Raw genomic sequence first — 21,305 nt, forward strand, 5'->3', positions numbered from 1 at the left:
TAACCATCAAAGGAAGAGAAGCACTGGACAAATAGCCTTTCAGGACTTATCCATTATTTTATAGTAGTGGGAGGAACAGAGTACCAAACCTACTGGTGACTAGCCACCTACTTTCATCTGCTGCCTTATTCACAAGGGGTCACCACAGCGGGTAGCTCTGCATTTGATTTGGCAGATGTTTACGCCGGATGCGCTTCCTGACACAACCTCCTGCTGGCGACCTTTAATTCATGAGGCAAATGCACAAACCACCACACTATAGCAAACCTAGTGGTGACTGCTAGCTTAATTATAACATTTACTGAACCTTGAAAGTGATGCGGCTCTAAAATAACTGACACCAGTCTAACAGACCACACTACCAACATAATATGTCATTGAAAATGATATATGCTGACAACATACGGATAGTTGATTTGTTGAGGAGCAGGTATCATTTCAGTTCACCATCCGGGAAGTGATAATGTGTGTGTGTGTGTGGTGTGTGTGTGTGTGTGTGTGTGTGTGTGTGTGTGTGTGTGTGTGTGTGTGTGTGGGGTCGTACTTGTTACACTTACACACTAAAAATACACCAAGGGCAAGTATGTAATAAATATTACTATACAGAAATAAAGCAAATACAGTGAAAAAAAAACTTAATAGTTAATTTCAGTTGATTCTTGGTTTTCACCATTTTGAGTTTAGAGGTCAAATTCATATCCAAGTGAGTGAGAATGTATGAAATGAAAAGAAGTATAAAATACTTATGGCCTTATTAAAAATGCAGTGGTTTTTCAAAGATTTGGAGCCTAATTAGCTGATTTGAAGGTCAAAGCAGCGCATTTTAAACATTAATGTTTCATAAAACAATTCTTTCAAGATCATGCACAGCAACTTCTATTTTAGTGAAAATCAGGATCAGGTCAACCCAAATTTAGTCCAGTTTTACAAACTGTACATTATATAAGTAAAACCCTACATCTTATTAATCCTGCAGGTTTTCTCCAGGATAAGATTAAGTTCGAATCCATGTGTTTTCTAAGCAGCCCACACTTCTCCTACAGAAGGAACCACAGCAGGTGAGGGCCAGGGTTATTATAGTTAACGAAAACGAACGAAAACTGAAATTGAAAAAACATTGTCGTTAACTGAAATAAATAAAAACTACAATTAAAAGGAAAAACTGATAACTAACTAAACTGTATTGTGAGTTTACAAAACTAACTAAAACTAACTGAAATTATTTTGGATTGATCATTTTTTCGCTCTCAGTGTTTAAGCTGGGAGCGCCGTCGGGCAGCTGTGTGCGTGCGTGTGCACGAGAAAGTGACAGAGTCGCTCTGATCCGATCGGGTTCAGAGCGGGTCCACGCTGTCGCAACGCTGTGGTTAACCTGTTCAGTTCTTGTGCGTTTCTGTCTACTTTATCAGTGAGAGAATAACAATCAGGAATAATAATCAAAGCATCAATATAAGGCCTCACCTGATGGTGGAGAACATCAGGATGCAGCTGGATTTGACCTTTGACTCCTTCAAAGAGTTTGTTTTTGTCAAACACCACATGTAGGTGTTGTTAATCTACTGCACTGACACTGGAGTTTGTTGGGAGTTTATTGTAGAAGTTATTGAGTTTGGGAGTTCATGTTTTTCTTTGTTTCTCCCTGTTGATGTTCATGTGTTCTAATTATTACACATTTAGCATGTAGTGCTTCTGTCTTGTGAACTGTTGGTTGTTGAATATATTTCTTTATGGTATCTTTTGGTGAGTTTTTATTACACAATAGTCACTTTTGCGCATTGAATCTTGCACCTGATAAAGTATGAAAATACTAAAACTAATACTGAAACTAACTAAACTAAACTAAAACTAAGCATTAAACCTAAAATAAAAACAAGCAAAACCACTCTGAAAACTAATTACAACTAACTGAATTAGAGAAACAAAAGTAAAAACTAACTGAAACTAAACAATAATGTAAAATCCAAAACTATTATAACCCTGGTGAGGGCTAAGCGTCCTTCCCGAGGCTGCTGCCTGCTGCTGTGACTTTGTGAGTTCAGGTTAGAGCTCAGTTGACCAAAGATCCTCTGGGAGCTGAACCACTGAGCAGCAAAGCCCTACAAGGAGCTGCTGGATGCTCAGCATGAAATGTGCAGTAAATAAGAGAAGTAACAAAAACCTTACCTGAAGAAGGTAACAAAGAACTGCACCAGGTCCATGATGCTGTTGTGCTGAGAGAAAGCAATCTGATGAAAAGGGGAAAGAGAAGAACAGGAAAGACGATGTGAGGTTAGTGCAAAGGTTAAAAGTTGTGGTTTTTGCCTAAATTTGAGCTACGAACAGTTAAAAATGCTGAATTTCCACTGATAACTTTTTTTCTCTGCTCATTTCTGATTGGCACTTTTCTTCAACAATATAACAGCAACACAGACTATAAAATACACAAAGGGCACTTCTTCCTCTTTCCCTCAACATTGTGCAGATCATCATGAGGAACTAACACGGTCTCTGCTCGACATCTTTCTTACGGCCGGGGTTCAGACCTCAGTTTTGTTCTTGTGTTATACATTCACAAACATGACACAAACACAAAGAATACAATGTGAGGCACCACTATATGGTTTGTAGGTTATTGTGAGATTAGCCTGTGACAAAAAGGTTTCTGGCCTTTTGTGTTCTCCGGTATTTCTGCACACTTTTTTCAACAATTGAACTCTGACAAACCTACAGTAAGGGATGCTGCAGTCCCACTAAATCCACTGACGGCACCATCCATCATGTTTCCTGCTCTGGGATGCTGGTGCAGCGTGTGGCCCTCTGGTGGAGTCGTAGATCTAATACATGTTGACTCCTCACGTGTGCAATTGTTGTAAAAGTGTTTTTTGGTAGCTGTGTTAAGCCATGCAGATGTTTCCTAGTTGAACTTTTAGAGATTATTCATCTGTAGTTTTTAGTTTGTTTGAAAATATATAGAATTACAGTTATTAGGGTTTTATTTTAAGACCTATTACTTTTTCTGGTTACCAAACTGCCCTCTACACGAGGTCGTACATAGACACACAAGGGCTCACCGAATGACTTGAAGAGTTGAAGACACAACCACCAAAATATTAAGTGAACGAATGGCTTTGGGGATATGGTGTTGCATCAATGTGAAAAAGCAGTGAAGCCCCACGACCCGCTGAGACGCCGCATACCTTTGTTTACCTTTGCCGCCAGTCTGCAGCATGTAGTTTAGTCTGTTAACCCTTGATTTGACCACTCATTACAGCCGCAGCCACATATTTGTGTACTGTTTGCTGCACTATTGAAATAAAAACATATTATCTATATTTCCGCTTGTTTCATCAGCATACACACCCACACACATTCCCGCCAGAATGAAAACCATCCTCACCCCTCACCTCATCTCATTCGTCACTCTGCAGCTCGATACAGTCTATGTTTCTGCACAGCTGTGTGTGTTTACTGTGCGCACCAGCCTCTTCTGTGTCTATGAAAGATGCGCCGTTTTGGCCCTCGGATATGAAAACTCCTGAAAAGCCATTGCCGTCTATGTTTCAAATCCATCAAGTTAAGAGGATTATTTATTACAAAAAATAATTGATTTTCCATTCGCTTCTTTGTCCCTTAGCTGATATTTCAGTTAGAGGGCACGCAGCCACCTGACTTTAAAACACCTGGAAGAGAAAGTGCATACTCAGGCACAAACAGTGGGATAAGGCCGCACACAACAAAGACCAACTGGAGATGTAAAAGTGTTTTCAAGGCAATGACAAAGGGACCCAAAGACAGCTGGTTAAACAGAATCCTGTTTTTTAAAATTACATAAATATTTTGGTGTCCACAGGTAAAATGTTCAGCAGTATGTTGAGTTTGTTTTCACTGATGACTTAATGCTAGCAGCATATGTGGTACAGAAGGGAGAAAAGTAGTAGTCGTAGTACTATAGCCAGTATTGGTGTGCTAGTGCATAGAGCAAATACATTAAAATTAATGCTCCTGCTTCTTAGAAAACTAAGAGTTTGGTACTGGCTGCTGGGATGTATTAATATCTGAGTTGTAATGATCACCTTGAAGCACTGATCCCTTTAAGTAATTAAATTAGGAAGTCTGCTTCACAGGAAAATTGATTACTTGTCAGTATATTCCTAGATCAACCAATATGACTGTTACAAAATTCACTCCCTTTTATTAGGCATTTATTAGACATTTAATTAAGCATTTCCCAATCTTTAAGAAAACACAAGAATCCAGCCAAACAACAGCTGTTGTGTCAAAGTCGACTCGACTGCCAATTGAAAACCGTCCCCACAGACGAGTCTTTTAACAGCTTAACACGTCACATCTTTGTATTTACTGCCACTTTGACAGGAACTTAAAGAGCTTCTCTCATGCAAATCAGAATTATAGACAAAAACAATCTGACTGAACACATTTTTTTCCCTTTTCATAGCTTAACTGAATGCAGGTAATCACCAAAAGTGTAGGATTGGAAAAAGCAAGTAAACTCTTGAAATTAGAAACCTGTCGGTCCTCCTTTAACAGAAACAACCTTCATCAGACGTGTCCTGAAGCTGCTTCTGAGACCTGCACATCGCTGGAGGGGGATTTCAGGATTGCTCAGTATTTCTTGACTGAACACCTCTTTACTGCCAGAGTGTTTCAAGCAGGTGAAACTTGGTCAAACTTGATTTGGAATGTCATGCACTCCTTATTATTTGCTGTGGCTCATTGTTTTATTAGATCAAACCTCTCCTAAGCTTCAGGGACCGCTGCATGGATATTCTTGTGTAGCGTGCACCCAAACCCCCCTAATCCATAATACTACCTCCACCATGCTTCTAAGTTGGACAGGTTTTTTTTTTTTTTTTGCATTGGTGTGCAGTGTCTTTTTTTCCTCTAATCATAACACTGTGCATTTTTGGCAAAAGCTTCAAATTCCCTCTTCCCATCCACAGAACATTGCACCAAAAATGTTACAGAGCACTGAGATGGTCTTTTGGAAACTTGACACATGCCACATTGCAGGACATCCACTCCTAGGGACAAATGTCCTCCATTTGTTCACCTTTTGTCTTATTGTGGATTAATGAACACCTCTGTCTTTAGAACTGCTTTCCTTGCAACTTCAGGCTTCAAGCATTTCTATAATGCTTTGATTACAGTCCTGAGAAAGTTGCTGTGATCAGGGCATGGCTCGTACTACCAATCTTTCTTGAGATAAGAATACTTTAGCAGTAACGAGATTTTCTATGTGTTTCTTTTCAGGGTCTCAGCTCACACTTCCAAACTCACCTCTTTAACAAAGAGGCTCACACGCTTTTTCTAGTCTATGCTACAGTTATCTGTGCATTCAATGAAGGCAGGCATGTGTTTTTTGATTATCTGTTTAGTCAGTTTGTAACCAATGTAAGTAACCAATGCATAAAACATGAAGAAATCTCACTTGCAGCTGTGCATTCGTTATGTTCATAAGGAAAATGACAGCTTATACTGTATTGGAATAGAAGCAGATATTGTAATTACTATGAGAACATGTTGCTTTCAGTGTCTAATGTTTGTCTTCAAATTAAAAGCTAACTTTGGGATCTAAGAAATTCTTAAGAATTAGGCTTCAGATGTCTTTAGATGTGAGTCAATCCTTTGATAAGAAATCAACCTATTTCAGGCAGACCTGCACTTTCTTATTCTTTTTGATTTTTATGTTAAGAGGTGAAAAGCATTTCATATTAACAGTGTTTAAAAGGTCTCAAAATCTGACACTTTCTCTCATGAAACTTTAAGACAATATGAAAGAGGTACAGGCGAGGCCACTAATGTGCAAGTTTGCATGATGGGTAGACTGCCAACGATGCATTTAAAATCACCAAACCGCTGCAGCTAACAGGGACTGTAAGATATAAAATAAATACTGATGGGAGGCATCAAAATAACGGCACAGTATTTCAAGCATGTTCGACATGGGGATACCTTTAAATGGCCCTAATAGTCAAAGAGGCTGTGTCTTTGTCTTTGGTGAATCCTCTGAGACCACTTGGGAGGGGAAGAGAGAAAGAAATGGGGCAGAATGAGCTTAAGAGGTTTACCAGCGTTTGTGCAGCAGGTAAAATGGCCTGACAGTGAAAAAGCTGCAGAAAAGCTGATTTTGGTCCAGTGGGACAGCATTAATACAGGCATCAGGGAGAAAAGAGCCTGGCTTTGCATTCAGGCTTCTACTGCAGCAGTTTACATCATTCCCTCCTGACAATATAAAGAGTTATTATGAGTGTACACACATACTGCAACATGGTAAAAAATATGCACACATATACTGTCAAACAATGGATAAACCTCCTGTACATTCAAAAACAAGTGCACCAAAACAAACACCAACTTGTACAGTAGACAAATTATGACCGCTACACTTAATGCAGTGAGTTTACTGTACACTCCAACAAACACTGCTTCTAATTTTTCCTCTCCCACACTCACAAGTCCCACACCAGCTCCAGCCAAAAGCCATCATTTCAATTTACAACAACTGCAGTCGTTAAACACGACTATAATCAATAAGCTGTTTAGACCACACCCTTCTCTTCCCAGCACACACACCACTGCAGAGCCACAAACCAGAATCTAACAAACACATAACGCAAGCTTAATGCGCACATAGATAGAATGAACAAATTACCATAGACAAGTAACAACTTAATTCAATCCACTTTAATAGCCACAAGAAATATGCTGTATTTGTGTCATTTCTGTTGAGATACAGAGGAGGTAAATCTAACTCTGTGGTCATTTGTGAAGCTACAGTTTTTACTGGTTTCATCAAAGCAAACTTAGCTGTCTTGACAGATTTAATATATTTTAAGTAAAAACTGCAGGGCAGGGTTTGGCAGGACTATTGCATTTGGATTTTGGCAGCAAAGACTTATGGACAACTATAGTTTGGCACCGTGCCAAACTATAACTTGCAGCTTTAAAAAAAAAATAAAATACACACATAAAACTGATGCATGTAAGAAAACATGTTTGCTTAGCCTTATTTTTTTGTGCTTCTACAGCATTGTAGGGTGGAGGTGGAGCTTATCCCAGCTGCCATAGGGTGAGAGGCAGGGTACACCCTGTACAGGTCATTTTAATCTTCATCCTGTGCAAACCAAGATTATATTGCATGTTGGTGATTTTGGCTTTTTTTCCCCCATTATTTTGTGTGTTCTGTACATCTTTTGTGTTTTTTGAGCGATGCTTTTATCATTCATAGGTGACGGTTTTTGAACCTGCTGCTATACAGCATTGGAGACTCATTCATAAAAATCTTTCAAAGGGGCAAAATGTCAAAGGATGATGGGATGGTTGACATTTATGGCAGCGTGCTGTCTTTGAACAGGCTCAGCTGTTATTTTGTTATTTGGCAGCTTTTGGGTTGACTTTAGGTCTTTAGCTATTGACCAGCATTGGCAGTAAATTTGAGTAAAACACAGACTTCACTTATACCGTGTGGAGGCACCACATGAAACAGGGCTGACTGGTGTAGGAGGGGTAATTTCTCAATCACGTGAGGTCCCCTGGCAGCACTAATCCCATGCAAAAAAGAGCATAAGACAAATCAATGTCAGATGCTGTCATGTTAAGTACTGCACTCCCTGAAATATCAGACGCCTTTAGTGGAACCGACACTGGAAATAAGCGATTACATGGGTCACCGCAGCAGATGCTGTTTTTAAATGGAAAGCGCTCCTTTGCACTTTGTATTATGAATTGTTTATTGCTACATTCTTCTTTAAGTCTGCTCATAGCTTTGGTGAATCTGCTGACGGTAACTTTAATAAGATTAGTGGCTTTAGTTTAACATATTGGAGTTGCTGTTGTGTAAAAACATTTATAACAGAAGGAAGGAAGTTAACTGTAGACGCTATAAAAAACCATGATATCACCCACTGGTTTGGGGCTCATTTAGAAGCCTTAACATCAGCGTATTGGCCAATACTGTGTTGGTTTTTGACCTAGAAGGGTGAAGTGCTATGTTATCCACATTAACAAGCTAGGTCAGCAAGCTGCATCAATAAACTGTAGGGGTGCGACACATCGACACAGATACCTGGTTTCAAAGGAGCTGGGCACTTTAACATTGGAGTCTTTGGGGATTCACTTGCTTGGGGGTTGACACCTGCAAAAACACAGGTCAGTGTTTCTCACTGCCTTCCAGGCGTCACACAAAGTTATCATGAAAAACTAAGAAATGTGCAAAATGCTGGTTGCACAAGAGAGACTTGCTAATTAATGGTCATCGCTAAGAAAAATTATTTAGGCTCAAACGACTTTCAGAAATACCTCTCAAGTGAAGGGAAAGAAAGGGTGGTTAGATTCATTTTATGATTCAGGAAAAAGTCCTAAATCATCTACACTGAGAAGTGGTTTAGACTTAAGGGTTTCCCTCAATATAGTCACTTAAAAGATTTAAATGGCTATAGTTGTGTGTGGGCGGCGTGGTGGTGGGTTTGAATCCACGATCTGGCCGGGGCCTTTCTGCGTGGAGTTTGCATGCTTGCGTGGGTTTTCTCCGGGTACTCCGGCTCCCTCCCACAGTCCAAAGCCATGCAGTTACTGGGGTTAGGTTAACTGGTGATTCTAAATCGTCCATAGGTGTGAGTGTGAATGGTTGTCTGTCTCTCTGTGTTGGCCCTGCGACAGGCTGGCGACCTGTCCAGGGTGTACCCCCGCCTCTCGCTCTATGACAGCTGGGATAGGCTCCAGCCGCCCCCCTGTGATCCTAAATTGGATAAGTGGAAGAAAAGGGATGGATGGGTAGTTGTGTTAGAAGAACAGATGTTGCTATTGTGATAAACTAAAACTTTAATAGGAAGACTGCAGCTTTGACACAGTAAGATGAGAGCATCTGCTGGAACAGATTTGGCCCTGATACAAACTGCAGCTTCAGAAAATACAGCAGGGAAGAAGGGGTCAGGAAAAAAATTACTACAGAGGGGAATTCTCTAAAACTCAGACAATAAACACTGAAACAACCCACACACCGTAGCACAAACACATGATAGAATGTAATTGTTTGGAGGTCAGGGGTCAACCGGCTAGTCAGAACTGCAATTACCAAAGAAGAGAGTGAGTGTTAGAGGGAGGATTGGGAGCAAAAGATGAGAAGAACAGGAATGACGTAAACAGGGCTCCAAGGACTCTGGTGCTACAGTCCAGTCATTATGGAGGGGCTATGGTGACCCTCTGGGGACAAGCTTAAGAGCTGTGACAGCAGTGAGCTGCCTTTGATTTCCCTAACCCTGAACCAAGAGCTGCTTGTTAAAACCCGGCATAAAAGAAAGTGTCTGGCTAATCAATACGGGAAGGCAAAAGGAGAAAAAGAGAAAGGAGAGCAGAGAAAAGGACAAAGTACAGATGGAAAAGAGCAGCTGAGGTAGTCTCCTCACTTAATCTTCATCAAGGCTGCAGGGCAGTGAAGCTATGTCTCATATTAACTGAAAAAAACAGTCCATCACTGGGAAACCACTTTATAGCAGGGAGACCCTGACAGACACTCATAACTGCAGCAGGTGAAAACGGGACGTGGAAGCTTCTGTCTTTTGCTTTGGAGCTCATATTTGACGCAGACTTCAGGCAGTAATGATGATTATCTGTGAAAGGAAGGCCTCAACATGGCACCAATTTTGTTGTCTCTACAAAGCCAAAGAAGACGTGTCTGATAAACTGTTCACCCAAACCAGCAATTGGGACCTTGTAATTATAAAAACTAGTATATGGCAATGTTACAGCATTGTTTGCTCTGTTTTTTGGCAAACTGATATACTCACACTGAGAAAGAAAAAAAAAGGTTGATACTATAGACACAAATAAACAGTAATTGCATGGTTATAGCCAGAATAACTGATGATCAATGATGAATTAATAATTTTGATCCACTCTCTAAAAAAAGGTGTACGCCTACATTCATCAGCTCTGCTATATAAGAGTTATTCTAGTCTGTTAGGTGGATGCCAGGCGATGTGATGGCATCATCACTTATCATAACATTCAAGTTTCATTGCTATAAATTAGACATCATAAAATGGCAGCACTTTCACAAAGGTTATAGGTTATAGGTGCATGAATGTTACAAATGGGCCATTTAACCCATTCGTAGGTGGTTGCTAGGCAGGATGATGATGTTATATCTGATATAGATGAGAACCCTCAGCGGTACCTGTGTGTCACGTTTGTTTGCTGAACTTCTAAGGAGTTTGCCAAAAGAGAAGTTTTCTGTATTAAAAGACATTTTTTATATATGTAATATATATGTAAATAATTTCATTTTCTGAAAACGATTATCAACCTTGAAATATTAAACCATTTTGTAAAAATTAAAATGTTTATAACCCCATATTTCTGTTATGAGATGCAGAAATATAGCAAGAGGTTTCAAAGACTAAAAAAGAAAATCTCGTGTTTAACAGGCAGAATCTGAAGTGCATACCCCCCCCCCCCTTTTAAGTGCATATGTTGGAAACATAAGGCAGAGTGAGGGCAGCAGAAAGAAACCTGTAAAGAACAGAACAGGCATCAATAGCAGCAGATTTAACAAAACATAATGAGCTGGAGCGAAGGTGGGTTTCAAAGTGGTTTGCAGATGTATAGCAGATGGAGGCTTTATCGCTCTGCTGGCAGTGAGACCACCTTATTTACCAGGATCAGCTGACTTGGCTTTAACATACTCGATGGTCTGCCTGAGCTAACCCTAAGCTTGAGTGAAGCGCAGAGTTTAAAAACGAAACTCAAAGGTTATTTGTAAAATGAGGATAGAAATCCATTAAAAAGACCAACACGATAGGAAATACTGTTTTTATACAATATAAAGCACGTATTAAAGCATCCAAGTGAAAAAAATAAATATGCTGAGATCATTTTGTGTAACTCTTTATCAGTTTCAGTGTTTCGAAGGCTTATAGTAGCCCAACAGTGATGCAGTGCTCAATTATGAAGTGAAATCGAGAGATGCTTATGGAGCATATAGAAATCATGTATGCATGCTAATATGAGGATGTTAAATGAAAAGAGATGTGTTTACAGTACACGCTCCCTGAGTATCTGAATATTCATAAGGACCTAATGACCAAAGTGAGGCAGTTGCCGAGTGCTGCTTCCACCTACATGTTATGCAGATGAGTCCTGCTCTGCCATATGGGTGCACTTATTAGAAGAGCTCACAGATGTAGTCTTTTTTAAACAGGTGCTTAAGGCATGCCCCTACATCAATCTGCAGCTCAAACACCAGGAACAAACTGCAGTGAATACCCAAAAAGACAGAAACATCAGGACTTCTCCAGTTGTTTATTGTTCTGCTCGGGAATATTCAGTTACAACTTCCATAATATGCAGAATTCTATCACTGAATTAGAAGTTAAAACTACAAATGTCTAAGTTCAGAGTTTGAATGATGCCTTTATTTAGTAAAGCCCAGAAATCACTGTCATTATATCATTCTATTACATTAAGTGTGGTAATGTCACTCAATGTGCTTAATGTAATTACTGTTTGGTAAATTTTACTGTTATTACTGCCTTATTATACTATATAATGCTCAATTTACTCCTTCAGTATCAGTACTGTAATCCTTCTAAAAATGTTTCCATCCCTGCTAATAAGCAAATGTGGAAAAATGGCAACAGCTGCCAGAAAACAGCAAAGGTAAATAAACTGCTGCTGTTGCCAAACGATGTCTCATAATATGTATGCTGTAGTGCAAAAGCTGAAATATTACTTAGACCATTTTATAAGAAATACATTTGCCAAAAAGACCACAGATTTACTCATTTGTATATAAGTTGAACACTGACTCAGAAACCAGTTTGAGATGATTTGAGTTTTATGTTATGATGGTGGAAGCAGCCGTCAAAAGATGGGTACACTGTAAAGGAATGGGCATTGTCAGCAAAAATATTAAGGTACACTGTGGCATTTAATAAATGCTCAATTGGTACTAAGGGCCCCAAAGTGTGCCAAGAATATCCCCCCCACACCACAATGCCATCACCAGCCTGAAGCCTTGATACAAGGCGGGATGCTTTATTGTTGTTTAGGATGTCGAGAGAAATCAAGACTCAACAGAGCTGGCAATGTTTTTCCAATCTTCTGCAGTCTGATCTTGTTCAGCCTGCGTGAGCTGTCACCTCAGTTTCTCGTTCTTAGTTGACAGGAGTGGCACCCTGTGAGGTCTTCTGCTGCTGTAGCCCATCTACTTCAAGGCTGGACAGGTTGGGTTCTTTTGCGTATCCTGGTTCTAACAAGTGGTTATTCGAGTCAGTGGTGCCTTACTCTCAGCTCAAAGCTCAAAGCACCAGCACCCAGGATACTTTCAAAGTCACTTAATTCACCTTTTTTTTTAAAAAAAGTGAAACCCATGCCATGAAGCTCCCAATGCACAGTTTTAACACTGATGCTGCCAGAGGAGGAGGTTTACAACCCTGCAGTTATTGAGTCAGCAGAGAATTGGGGATTTTATGCACCTGAGCACTCAGCAACACTGCTCTGTATCTTTGTGTGGTCCGCCACTTCATGACTGAATTGCTACGGTTCCTAAATGCTTCCAGATTGCAATAATAACACTTAGAGTTGTTTGTGGAATATCTAGGAGGGAAACACAAACGGACAAATGACAATGCTGGCATCCTGTTACAGCAGCATGCTGGAATTCTGTGAGCTCTTTAGAATGACCCGTTCTTGCAGACTGCTAGGTGCTTGATTTTACATACCTACATTTTACCATCAGAGTATAATAAATACAATTAAGCAGTACTTTATTAAGATTTTTACTAACTGTTATTAAACTTTTTTCCCCCATTGCCATGTAGCAGAAGTGTAGAGCGCACTGAACCAATTTTGAGGAAAAAAAAAAAAAATCATGTAAAATTCCTGCAAAGGTCAACGCTGCAAAGATGAAACCCGTCAGTGGCACAAATTACTGTGTTTAAGTTCACCCAAGATCAATGTTGGCCTTTTTATTTTCGCTCTGGTCATTAAGTGCTGCCGTTATAAATGCTAGGTGACCATTTCCCACATGCACCTTCTACACGTACTGCATCTCGTCACTCACCAACTTAATTTGTCCTGATGACTGCTGATGACTTCCTGTCTGGTTAAATGAACAGTACTCTGCCTCTCTGCTTCCCTATGACATTCAATACTGCCTCAGTGAGATGCATCAGATAAATGTGCTCCTCCTCCTCCTCCTTTTGTGTGTGTGTGTGTGTGTGTGTGTGTGTGTGTGTGTGTGATGGTCAGTTAACCATTTAAACTTCAGTTTTAATCCAGTAATGGATACTTTGCAACTGACTGATCAGAGAGGTGTTTGTGCGCGTGACAGATATCTGATTAGAAGAGGTATCCTTTTCAATGACGGCGAGCACAGACGATAAGTGACTAAGCAGTGCGTGGCAAATCAAATTAGCACAGCCCAGAGTTCCTCTGCAACAAAATGGCTGCTCACCTCTGACAGAAGGCTTTTAATCAGCTGGCACAGAGGCTGCAATGCATGCAGGGATGTAGGAGCTACAGTGCAAGCTCTTTCAAAGCACAGAGTAGTTCATTTTTGATTGTTGACATCAATTTTGTGTCTTTGAAAAATGCAAACATAGGTCTGTTAATTTATACAATATTACAACAACATTACAACCCTTGACTGTTAAAATAACTTTTTCTGATAAATTACAAGCAGAGATGTATAAATTAAAAACAGTTATACTTTTGACTTATACAAATGTTGTCTTGTTCTCTCAAAACAAACAAACAAAAGAAAGATGGAGTGAGAAACTGGGTCATGTTCCAGCAGTGTTTGTGAGCCCAATCAATAAAACATGATTTTTTGATTAGAAACAAAACCAGGCCAGTCCTGGTTTGTGAAAACATTGGTGTCAAATGAACAAATTAGAGTGATGATCTACATTTGCCCGGGATAATTTGCATCTGTACTTGCAGATGCAACATATAATTTTATTATCTCTGACTGAATCTCTGAAAAATCCAAATTTTGGATATCTGAAAAAGCACATGCACATCTTTAATGGCGACTCATTGTGCCCTCTCCCAGCTCCACATTACTGGGCCTTTGGTGAAGCCTTTTAGGTCCCTTCCTGCAACCTTTAAGACAGGGTTCAACGTTTGGATGACTGAGTGCCAGTTTAGAGAACTAAAACACGACTGAGGGCCACACAAGTAAAACGCTGTAATCTGTCAGAGATATTATTTATATTGTTCTGGTTTACAGTTTCTTTCTTTATTGTATGGACCTTACAACATGAAGCGACTGTTGTGACTTGAAGGTATATAAATACAACTGAACTGAACTGAATTAAATTAGCGAGGTGGCATTTCTGAACACTAGCTGTATTTGTGAATGTTAGAAAGGTTTAGTCTGCTGTGATGACGAGAGATGAGCTGACACTAGTCTGAACCTGGTCTCATTCCTACCTGCCATATCTATTTATACAGTAGGGAAGAAGGAGGAAAAAGGCTGCCCTTTTTCCCAGATTCTGTTCCAAATTTTTATGGGCGGATTTCCAGGCAGAGCCAACTGGCAGAGGGTTTCCAGTTTGGTGGTCTCAGGATCACCTCTCTGCTTTTTGCAGATGATACGGTCTTTGTGGGTTCATCATGCAGCCGAGTGTAAAGCAGGACTGAGAATTAGCACATCTAAAGCAAAAGTCATGGTTCTCAGCTGGAAAAGAGCGAAATGCCCGCTCCAGGTTGGGGAGAAGTTGCTGACCCAAGTGGAGGAGTTCAAGTATCTCAGGGATACATTTGCAAATGTAGGAAGAGTGGAGTGAGAGACCGACAGACATGGTGGTACCATCTCTGTATCCCTGCAGAAAAGAGCTGCAGCAGGTGGCCACTCAGAGGGAAGTCTTGGCATCTCTGCTTAGCCTGCTGCCCCCACGACCTGAACCCAGATAAGGAAGGAAGGAATGGATGGATGGATGGATAGATAGATGGATGGATAGATGGATGGATGGATAGATGGATGGATGGATAGATGGAATATACACTAACAGCCTAAAATCTTTGCTGTGTCTTACAGCATTTTGCATTAAAAGTATCAGGGTTGTAATGTGGGTACCTATAACTGTCCAGCAAAGATACAACTCCCCCTACACACATTTAAACCAGCAACATTCTAATAAAAAAAGTGCATCATGATGGTGAATGTAGAAGAACTTGGGCTAAGGTGCAAGCTGGCATCGAGATGCTGTGAGGGAAACACTATGAGCCCACTATGCTTTGTCACAAATATCACAAATATTTTTACGTAGGTTGCATTGTTGTACACATACTGCATTTACAAAGTAAGTGTTTGCAGAGTTGAGATGCTTTCAGAGTCAGAGAAGGTTACATGTGGTGTCGGTAAGGTTGCGCCCTTAGTCTCTGTACGAGCCACTGAGTGACAGACTTCAGTCCGGAGCTGTCCTGCAGTCTTAACAGCCCAGGGCTCAATAAGAAGTTCAGGAGGACCTGGCATCGAGGCCATGTGAACTGAGACTGCGTATCGTAGTGTGTGTTTGTGTTTCACTGTCACAAAAAATAACGTCACTTTTGGTGTCAGCTCATGCTGCCAGAGATGCACACGGCTTAAAAGGTCAAACAGATTCTGTGAGTAAGCCAGGTTAACTTTCATCCTGAATATCAGAGATGTGGTGAAACAGAATTATATTCTCCAGCAGTGTCGTGTCAATATTGTGTAGCACTTGGTATTGCTGGGCCACTCAAATATGTTGATAATTTTTTTTTGCACTGCATCCCTTTGATTACAAAAGCCAGTGCCTGTCATATCCAAAGATCTTGGTCTTTTTCTCTATGTGCACATTCAAACTGCCACTCTTTCTTTGGTCAAGGATAGAATTTAACCTGGTACCTATCAACACAAGGCCAGAGGGGTGTTAAAATCGCTTGCAATCGTCCTCTCAAGCAGTAACAAATTCTACATTTCCAGACAATCGAGCCAGCACCTGTCGAGATTTGTTGCTTTCCTCACACTGCCTCTCTCCGTCCTGTGACATGCATGTGTGTGTGTGTGTGTGTGTGTGTGTGTGTGTGTGTGTGTGTGTGTGTGTGTGTGTGTGTGTGTGTGTGCCCGGTTCTATTAGATCAAATATATCAGGCCAGGTCGTTATCAATTCTCAGGACAATTTCTCAAGCTCGCCCTGCTCCACCGTCAGAAGCCACCAAGGTCACAAAACCGGACGCAGAGTGCTTCTCGTGTTACACACGGGTCTGTCTGACATGGTGGTGAGATAGGCTTCATCCTGGTAATTATCATATCGCCTTTCCACCAGCAGATATATCGAGCTTTGATAATGTACCATTAATGGGAAATGCATATGAGGGGAGCGATCAATGGACAAATGACCCATAACGAGGTACAGGACACTCTGCTATAAACTCTGACATTTATACACACCAGACGACTGTGATAAGACAAGCTGAGCGGGGTTCAGTTACTAATCCTGTTTCCACTTAAATGTTTGGTTTTTAAAAGCTTTTATGGTAAAGATCAGTCAAACTCTTAACAGTTATAGACTGTTTAAGAATATTAATACATTGAGTTTGGTTCATTAATAAGTCTTGAATTTCCTGTAGTTTTTATAATAGCATTACATTACATTAACTCTTCATTAAGTTTCTTTTGTTTTAAACAGTCTATTATTAACTCATTAGGAGGTAATCATGTACTGGTTATAAAGTTTACTATGATTCTTATATATATATATATATATATATATATATATATATATATATATATATATATATATATGAAATTAGTACTAAAAGTAGTTATTTAACAAAAAAATTCTGGCCGAGTGTGAAGCAGCTGGCATGAGAATCAGCACCTCTGAGTCTGAGGTCATGGTCCTCAGCCGAAAAAGGGTTGACTGCCCTCTCCGGCTCAGGAACAAGTTGCTACCCCAGGTGGAGGAGTTCAAGTATCTCGGTGTCTTGTTCACGAGTGACGGGAGAAGGGAACCGGAGACGGATCAGGGCTGCGTCTGCAGTGATGTGGACGCCGCACCGGTCTGTCGTGGTGAAGAGGGAGCTGAGCGTGAAAGCGAACCTCTCGATTTACCGGTCGATCTACGTCCCTACCCTCACCTATGATCACGAGCTTTGGGTAGTGACCCAAAGAATGAGATCGCGAATACAAGCTGCAGAAATGAGCTTCCTCTGACGGGTAGCCTCTCCCTTAGAGATAAGGTGAGGATTGCAGCCAATTGGGAGGGGCTCAAAGTAGAGCTGCTGCTCCTCCACATCCAAAGGAGCCAGTTGAGGTAGTTCGGGCATCTGACTAGGATGCCTCCTGGGTGTCTCTTGGGTGAGGTGTTCCAGGCATGTCCTACCAGGAGGAGGCCCCGTGGCAGACCCAGGACACGCTGGGGAGATTATATCTCTCAATTGTCTTGGGAATGCCTTGGGGTCCCCCAGGATGAGCTGGTAGAGGTGGCTGGGCTTCCCTGCGTAGGGTGCTGCCCCCGCGACCCGGCCCCAGATAAGCAGAAGGAGATGGTTGGATGGATGGATGGATGGATGGATCCTGTTCTATTGTTTAGGCTGGTAAAACATTTGTTTTCCTCTCATCTGTTTGACAAATAAAAAATAATCGGGGTAAAAACTTATAGCTACTGTAGTCAATCCAATTCATCAGTTTCCCGATCCGTCTCCTTATCAATCTCTCCATCCTCAACTGTTTTCAGACCTGCTGTTCTTCTCCCCCCAATCTGTCAATTAAAATGTCTCCATTTTCTCTAGACTGGACATAGTGACTGTAAGGCAGTCTCTACATCAGTTAAGTATCCCACCCGTCGTCACTCTGCCCTAATTTCCCCCATTCTTTCACTTCTTGACACCATTCATCAGCCCGCAACCCGGAACCAGCATGACAGTCATCTTAAAATATCACCACTAAAAGTCTACTTCAATTTAATGGATCATAAGGCTGGAGTGTGAATATTCAGTGTGTGCGGCTGCCGCCTGGAGATTTAATCCGGTGCTGCATAATTGATGGAGAGTCAGCGGAAAACTCACAGATCATTAAATGTGATAGCAGATTTGCCAAACACTTCTCAGAATAGTTTATGCTCAGTGTCCTGTCAGGGCTGTATGTTTTGCAGAGAGACAACTCCTGAAAACCGGGGGGACGAGCGTGACGCACACTTTGTGTTTTCGCTGTGTTCTTTCAAACACCTTTGCTGACTCACGAAGGCACAAGCTTCAACACAACGGCTTTAAATACTTGCAGTTTAAATGATTAAATCCAAAAACTTTTCTGTGTGGATTCATAAAGGGGATTAAATCAATAACTGCTTTTAACTCACACACAAGTCCTAGGAGGGAAAATTACAACATTTAAAAAGTAAACATTGAAGTCATAAACTCTGAGTTCAAGCTTTTGATTCTATAAAATAACAGCAGAATTTCAGCATATTTCCCGAGCCAACACAACAGACGTATTTACTTGACAAAGACTCTTTCCTTTAGAAACCGATGCTTGTCAGACTCTCAGTTTGTGTATTTGCAGCATATAGTGTGTGAGCAGCAGTGCCCACAGTCCCAGTAGATGCTAGTTAATCAGAAACAAAAGAAAAAATGTTTTTACTGTGGGCTGCATTTAGTTAGACATGACAGAACGACTCCATCATTTCAATTGTTGCATGATGTATTGCAGTGTTCATAGATGATTTCATTAACTTTACTATTCCTAAAGGGAAACTGATTTAAAGTGTGGGGACAGAAATGATTCTTCTCACTAATACTCTATTTAAAATATAATCCAATACAGAGAACTTGCAGAATGCAATTTTATAAAAGACTAAAAAAAAAAAAATTTTATGGCCACAGCACAATGAACCTTTTTTCCTTCTATGTTTTCTTGATTGAGATCCAAACAAAGTCAGCTTCGAGCTTCCTTTCTGTCACATCTGCGCGTGAACAGGGAGAATCAGCGCTCAGCAGACAAGATTTCAGCACAGGAAGCTTTTGGCTTTTGCTTCAACTCGAGTTCTGTTGTCATGTTTGAGCACTTGTGTTCGTGCAATTTAACCATCAGCTGTAATCGGATGGTGTAATCAGGTCTGTCTGATCTGTTTGCAGGGTTCACTCGAAGCAAAATTATGCAATTAGTTGTTCTTTCAACATCTGACTTATTGTCCTGTGAAGAAAATATAAAAATGTGTTTTCAATGAAGGCACAATGAGAAACACGGCTGTCATAAAATGGCGAAACTGAACGGTCTTCTTGCCAACGAATGAGCCAACCCACACGACTCCCACTGCGGGGCAACCAAGGCCAACACCAATGGGTGTTTCTCACGTTTGATTCCATACGCCACCCAGAAAATCAATCCTGATCAGGAGATGTTCCTGATTTAAGTCCAGTAGCAACAAAGAGAAGCGCACACTTTGGGCACACGTCACATGTATGCGGACACGTGGACGGGAAGTCACATTAAGCGCGCATCGATTGCAAGAAACACAAAGAAAAACTCTTCGCCTTCAACTCTGCACAAAGGGGCTGATGTGTTATAACGACTGACGTGAACGTATTTGATTTTTAATTAATGATCAAAAAAACAATTATGAAAAAATTTATATTTATTCAAAATAAACATGTTTTTTCTGCCCATCGAGATTATGATTGTTTTTTCTTTTCGTCACATTTAACCACAAAAACAAATAAATGTGCTCTCACATAGATAAATACTAAATATTAACCATATACATGGTCTATATTGCTTGTAACTGTGAGATACAATAAACATCTATTAAATATTCTTAAATAAATTGCTATGGCTACATTGCTTTAAAGACCCAGTAATGCAGCGAGTCCACCAGACTGGCCAACAAAGGCCGGTGGATGAAACTCAAAGTTTTGGCTCAGATATCTTCCTGCGAGTCTGAAGACTGGCCGGTGGTTTCCCAGAATGCATCGCAGCCAGTCATCACTATCATCAATATCATAATAGTCATCAGCATACTCAGAGTTATTTTTCTCTTGCGACATAGACACCGAACAGAAAAAAGAAGAACTATTATTGCCTATTAATAACAGCTGCAACGACCACCAGAGCTCAAACTCTGATTCACAGTTGTTGTTTCTTTTATTTATAGTTTTAGTGTTCTGCTCGTTTCCTTTTTATCAGTTTCAGTATAAGTTTTAGTCTTTTTAGTAGCAGTACTATGAGGACTACTTCTCAGGAAAGGTATTACTGTACAAACAGAACATCTGTGAAGGCATGTCCACGTGACTTACAGTCACATCAATTACTAAATGAAATGAAGACAAAATTACAGCATGAACTCTGCTGCCTTTTCACAGCCCTGCAGTCCTGTGTGACCTCACCTGGATCTTGATTGGCCAGCTGAAGTTGGACACGTACACGTAAAAGGTGATGTTGTGATGAAGCCTGAAGTTGAACTTTTCACTGGAGAAACTGTCACGGTGCTCTTTGATGTTCATCCTCGCGATGATGGGCATCTCCTCACCGGAGATGGTGCCAGCTGTGAGGGACACAAAATACTTATATACTTTTTTTTTTTTTTACACCTCCCATGTTACCTGGTAGTGAAAGGCAACACTGTAACAGAAAAACATGTTTTTTTTTTCACTTCATCCTCAGCGGCCACATGAGACCAACACAATGAGTTGCCCATCAGCGAGGCTGCTCTCAGTCTGAATGTCCTTGTAAAGACATTTTTTGAACAGAAGCTGGTAACCGAGCGGGGTGAGTGAAAACAGTATGGATTTTAAAATGCCAAGGCGAGCTTTCATCTCGAGCAGGCAAATTAACATTCAGCGTAAAAGCATTTTCATGACACCTTGCAGTAATTCACAGTGAGCCTGTAAATTTCTCGCAGCGCTGAAGAGGTCTGATTTCAGGATCCTTCAGAGCATTATCAGCAGTTCTGCGTTAATGGCCGAGTTTTCAGATGGTGTGAATAATATATTTCCACCTCCTGCTTTATCGGGGGCCATTAAACACTCTGTAATAGTCTGAAGACAATCACACACACACACGCGCAGGCTCACAGTCCCAAACTGACTAGGCTGAGGGCCCCAAGACACACAGTGAGAAAGCACATTGCTTTTATCTTAATTGGAATCAGGAGGGAAAATGTATAAAAATGCCCTAATGCCAAAATTCGGAATATCTTCTGATGTGTTTTGTCAAGAGGGGGATCTCCCAGGAGGCAAGCAGGAAGTGGATATGACCATTTTTGGACAAATACTGACTGTGCGATAACTTTACAGACTGACAGCTAAATAAGAGCAATTAACCACTGCATGGCAATTCAAAT

At 40.7% G+C, this 21,305-nt stretch overlaps 1 protein-coding gene across 1 annotated transcript in view; it reads right to left on the minus strand.

Moving 5' to 3' along the window:
• atrnl1a (attractin-like 1a) overlaps window positions 1–21,305 on the minus strand; it is a 325,565-nt gene that overhangs the window by 130,688 nt on the left and 173,572 nt on the right. The window contains exons 25-26 of the mRNA XM_030748010.1: window positions 20,350–20,507; window positions 2,164–2,225 (exon numbers count right to left, since the gene is read on the minus strand). Coding sequence (XP_030603870.1) covers window positions 2,164–2,225; window positions 20,350–20,507 — 220 coding nt within the window. The remainder of the gene's footprint in view (window positions 1–2,163; window positions 2,226–20,349; window positions 20,508–21,305) is intronic.

Source organism: Archocentrus centrarchus, chromosome 15 (assembly GCF_007364275.1).
Source record: "Archocentrus centrarchus isolate MPI-CPG fArcCen1 chromosome 15, fArcCen1, whole genome shotgun sequence".
Classification (NCBI taxonomy): Eukaryota; Metazoa; Chordata; class Actinopteri; order Cichliformes; family Cichlidae; genus Archocentrus; species Archocentrus centrarchus.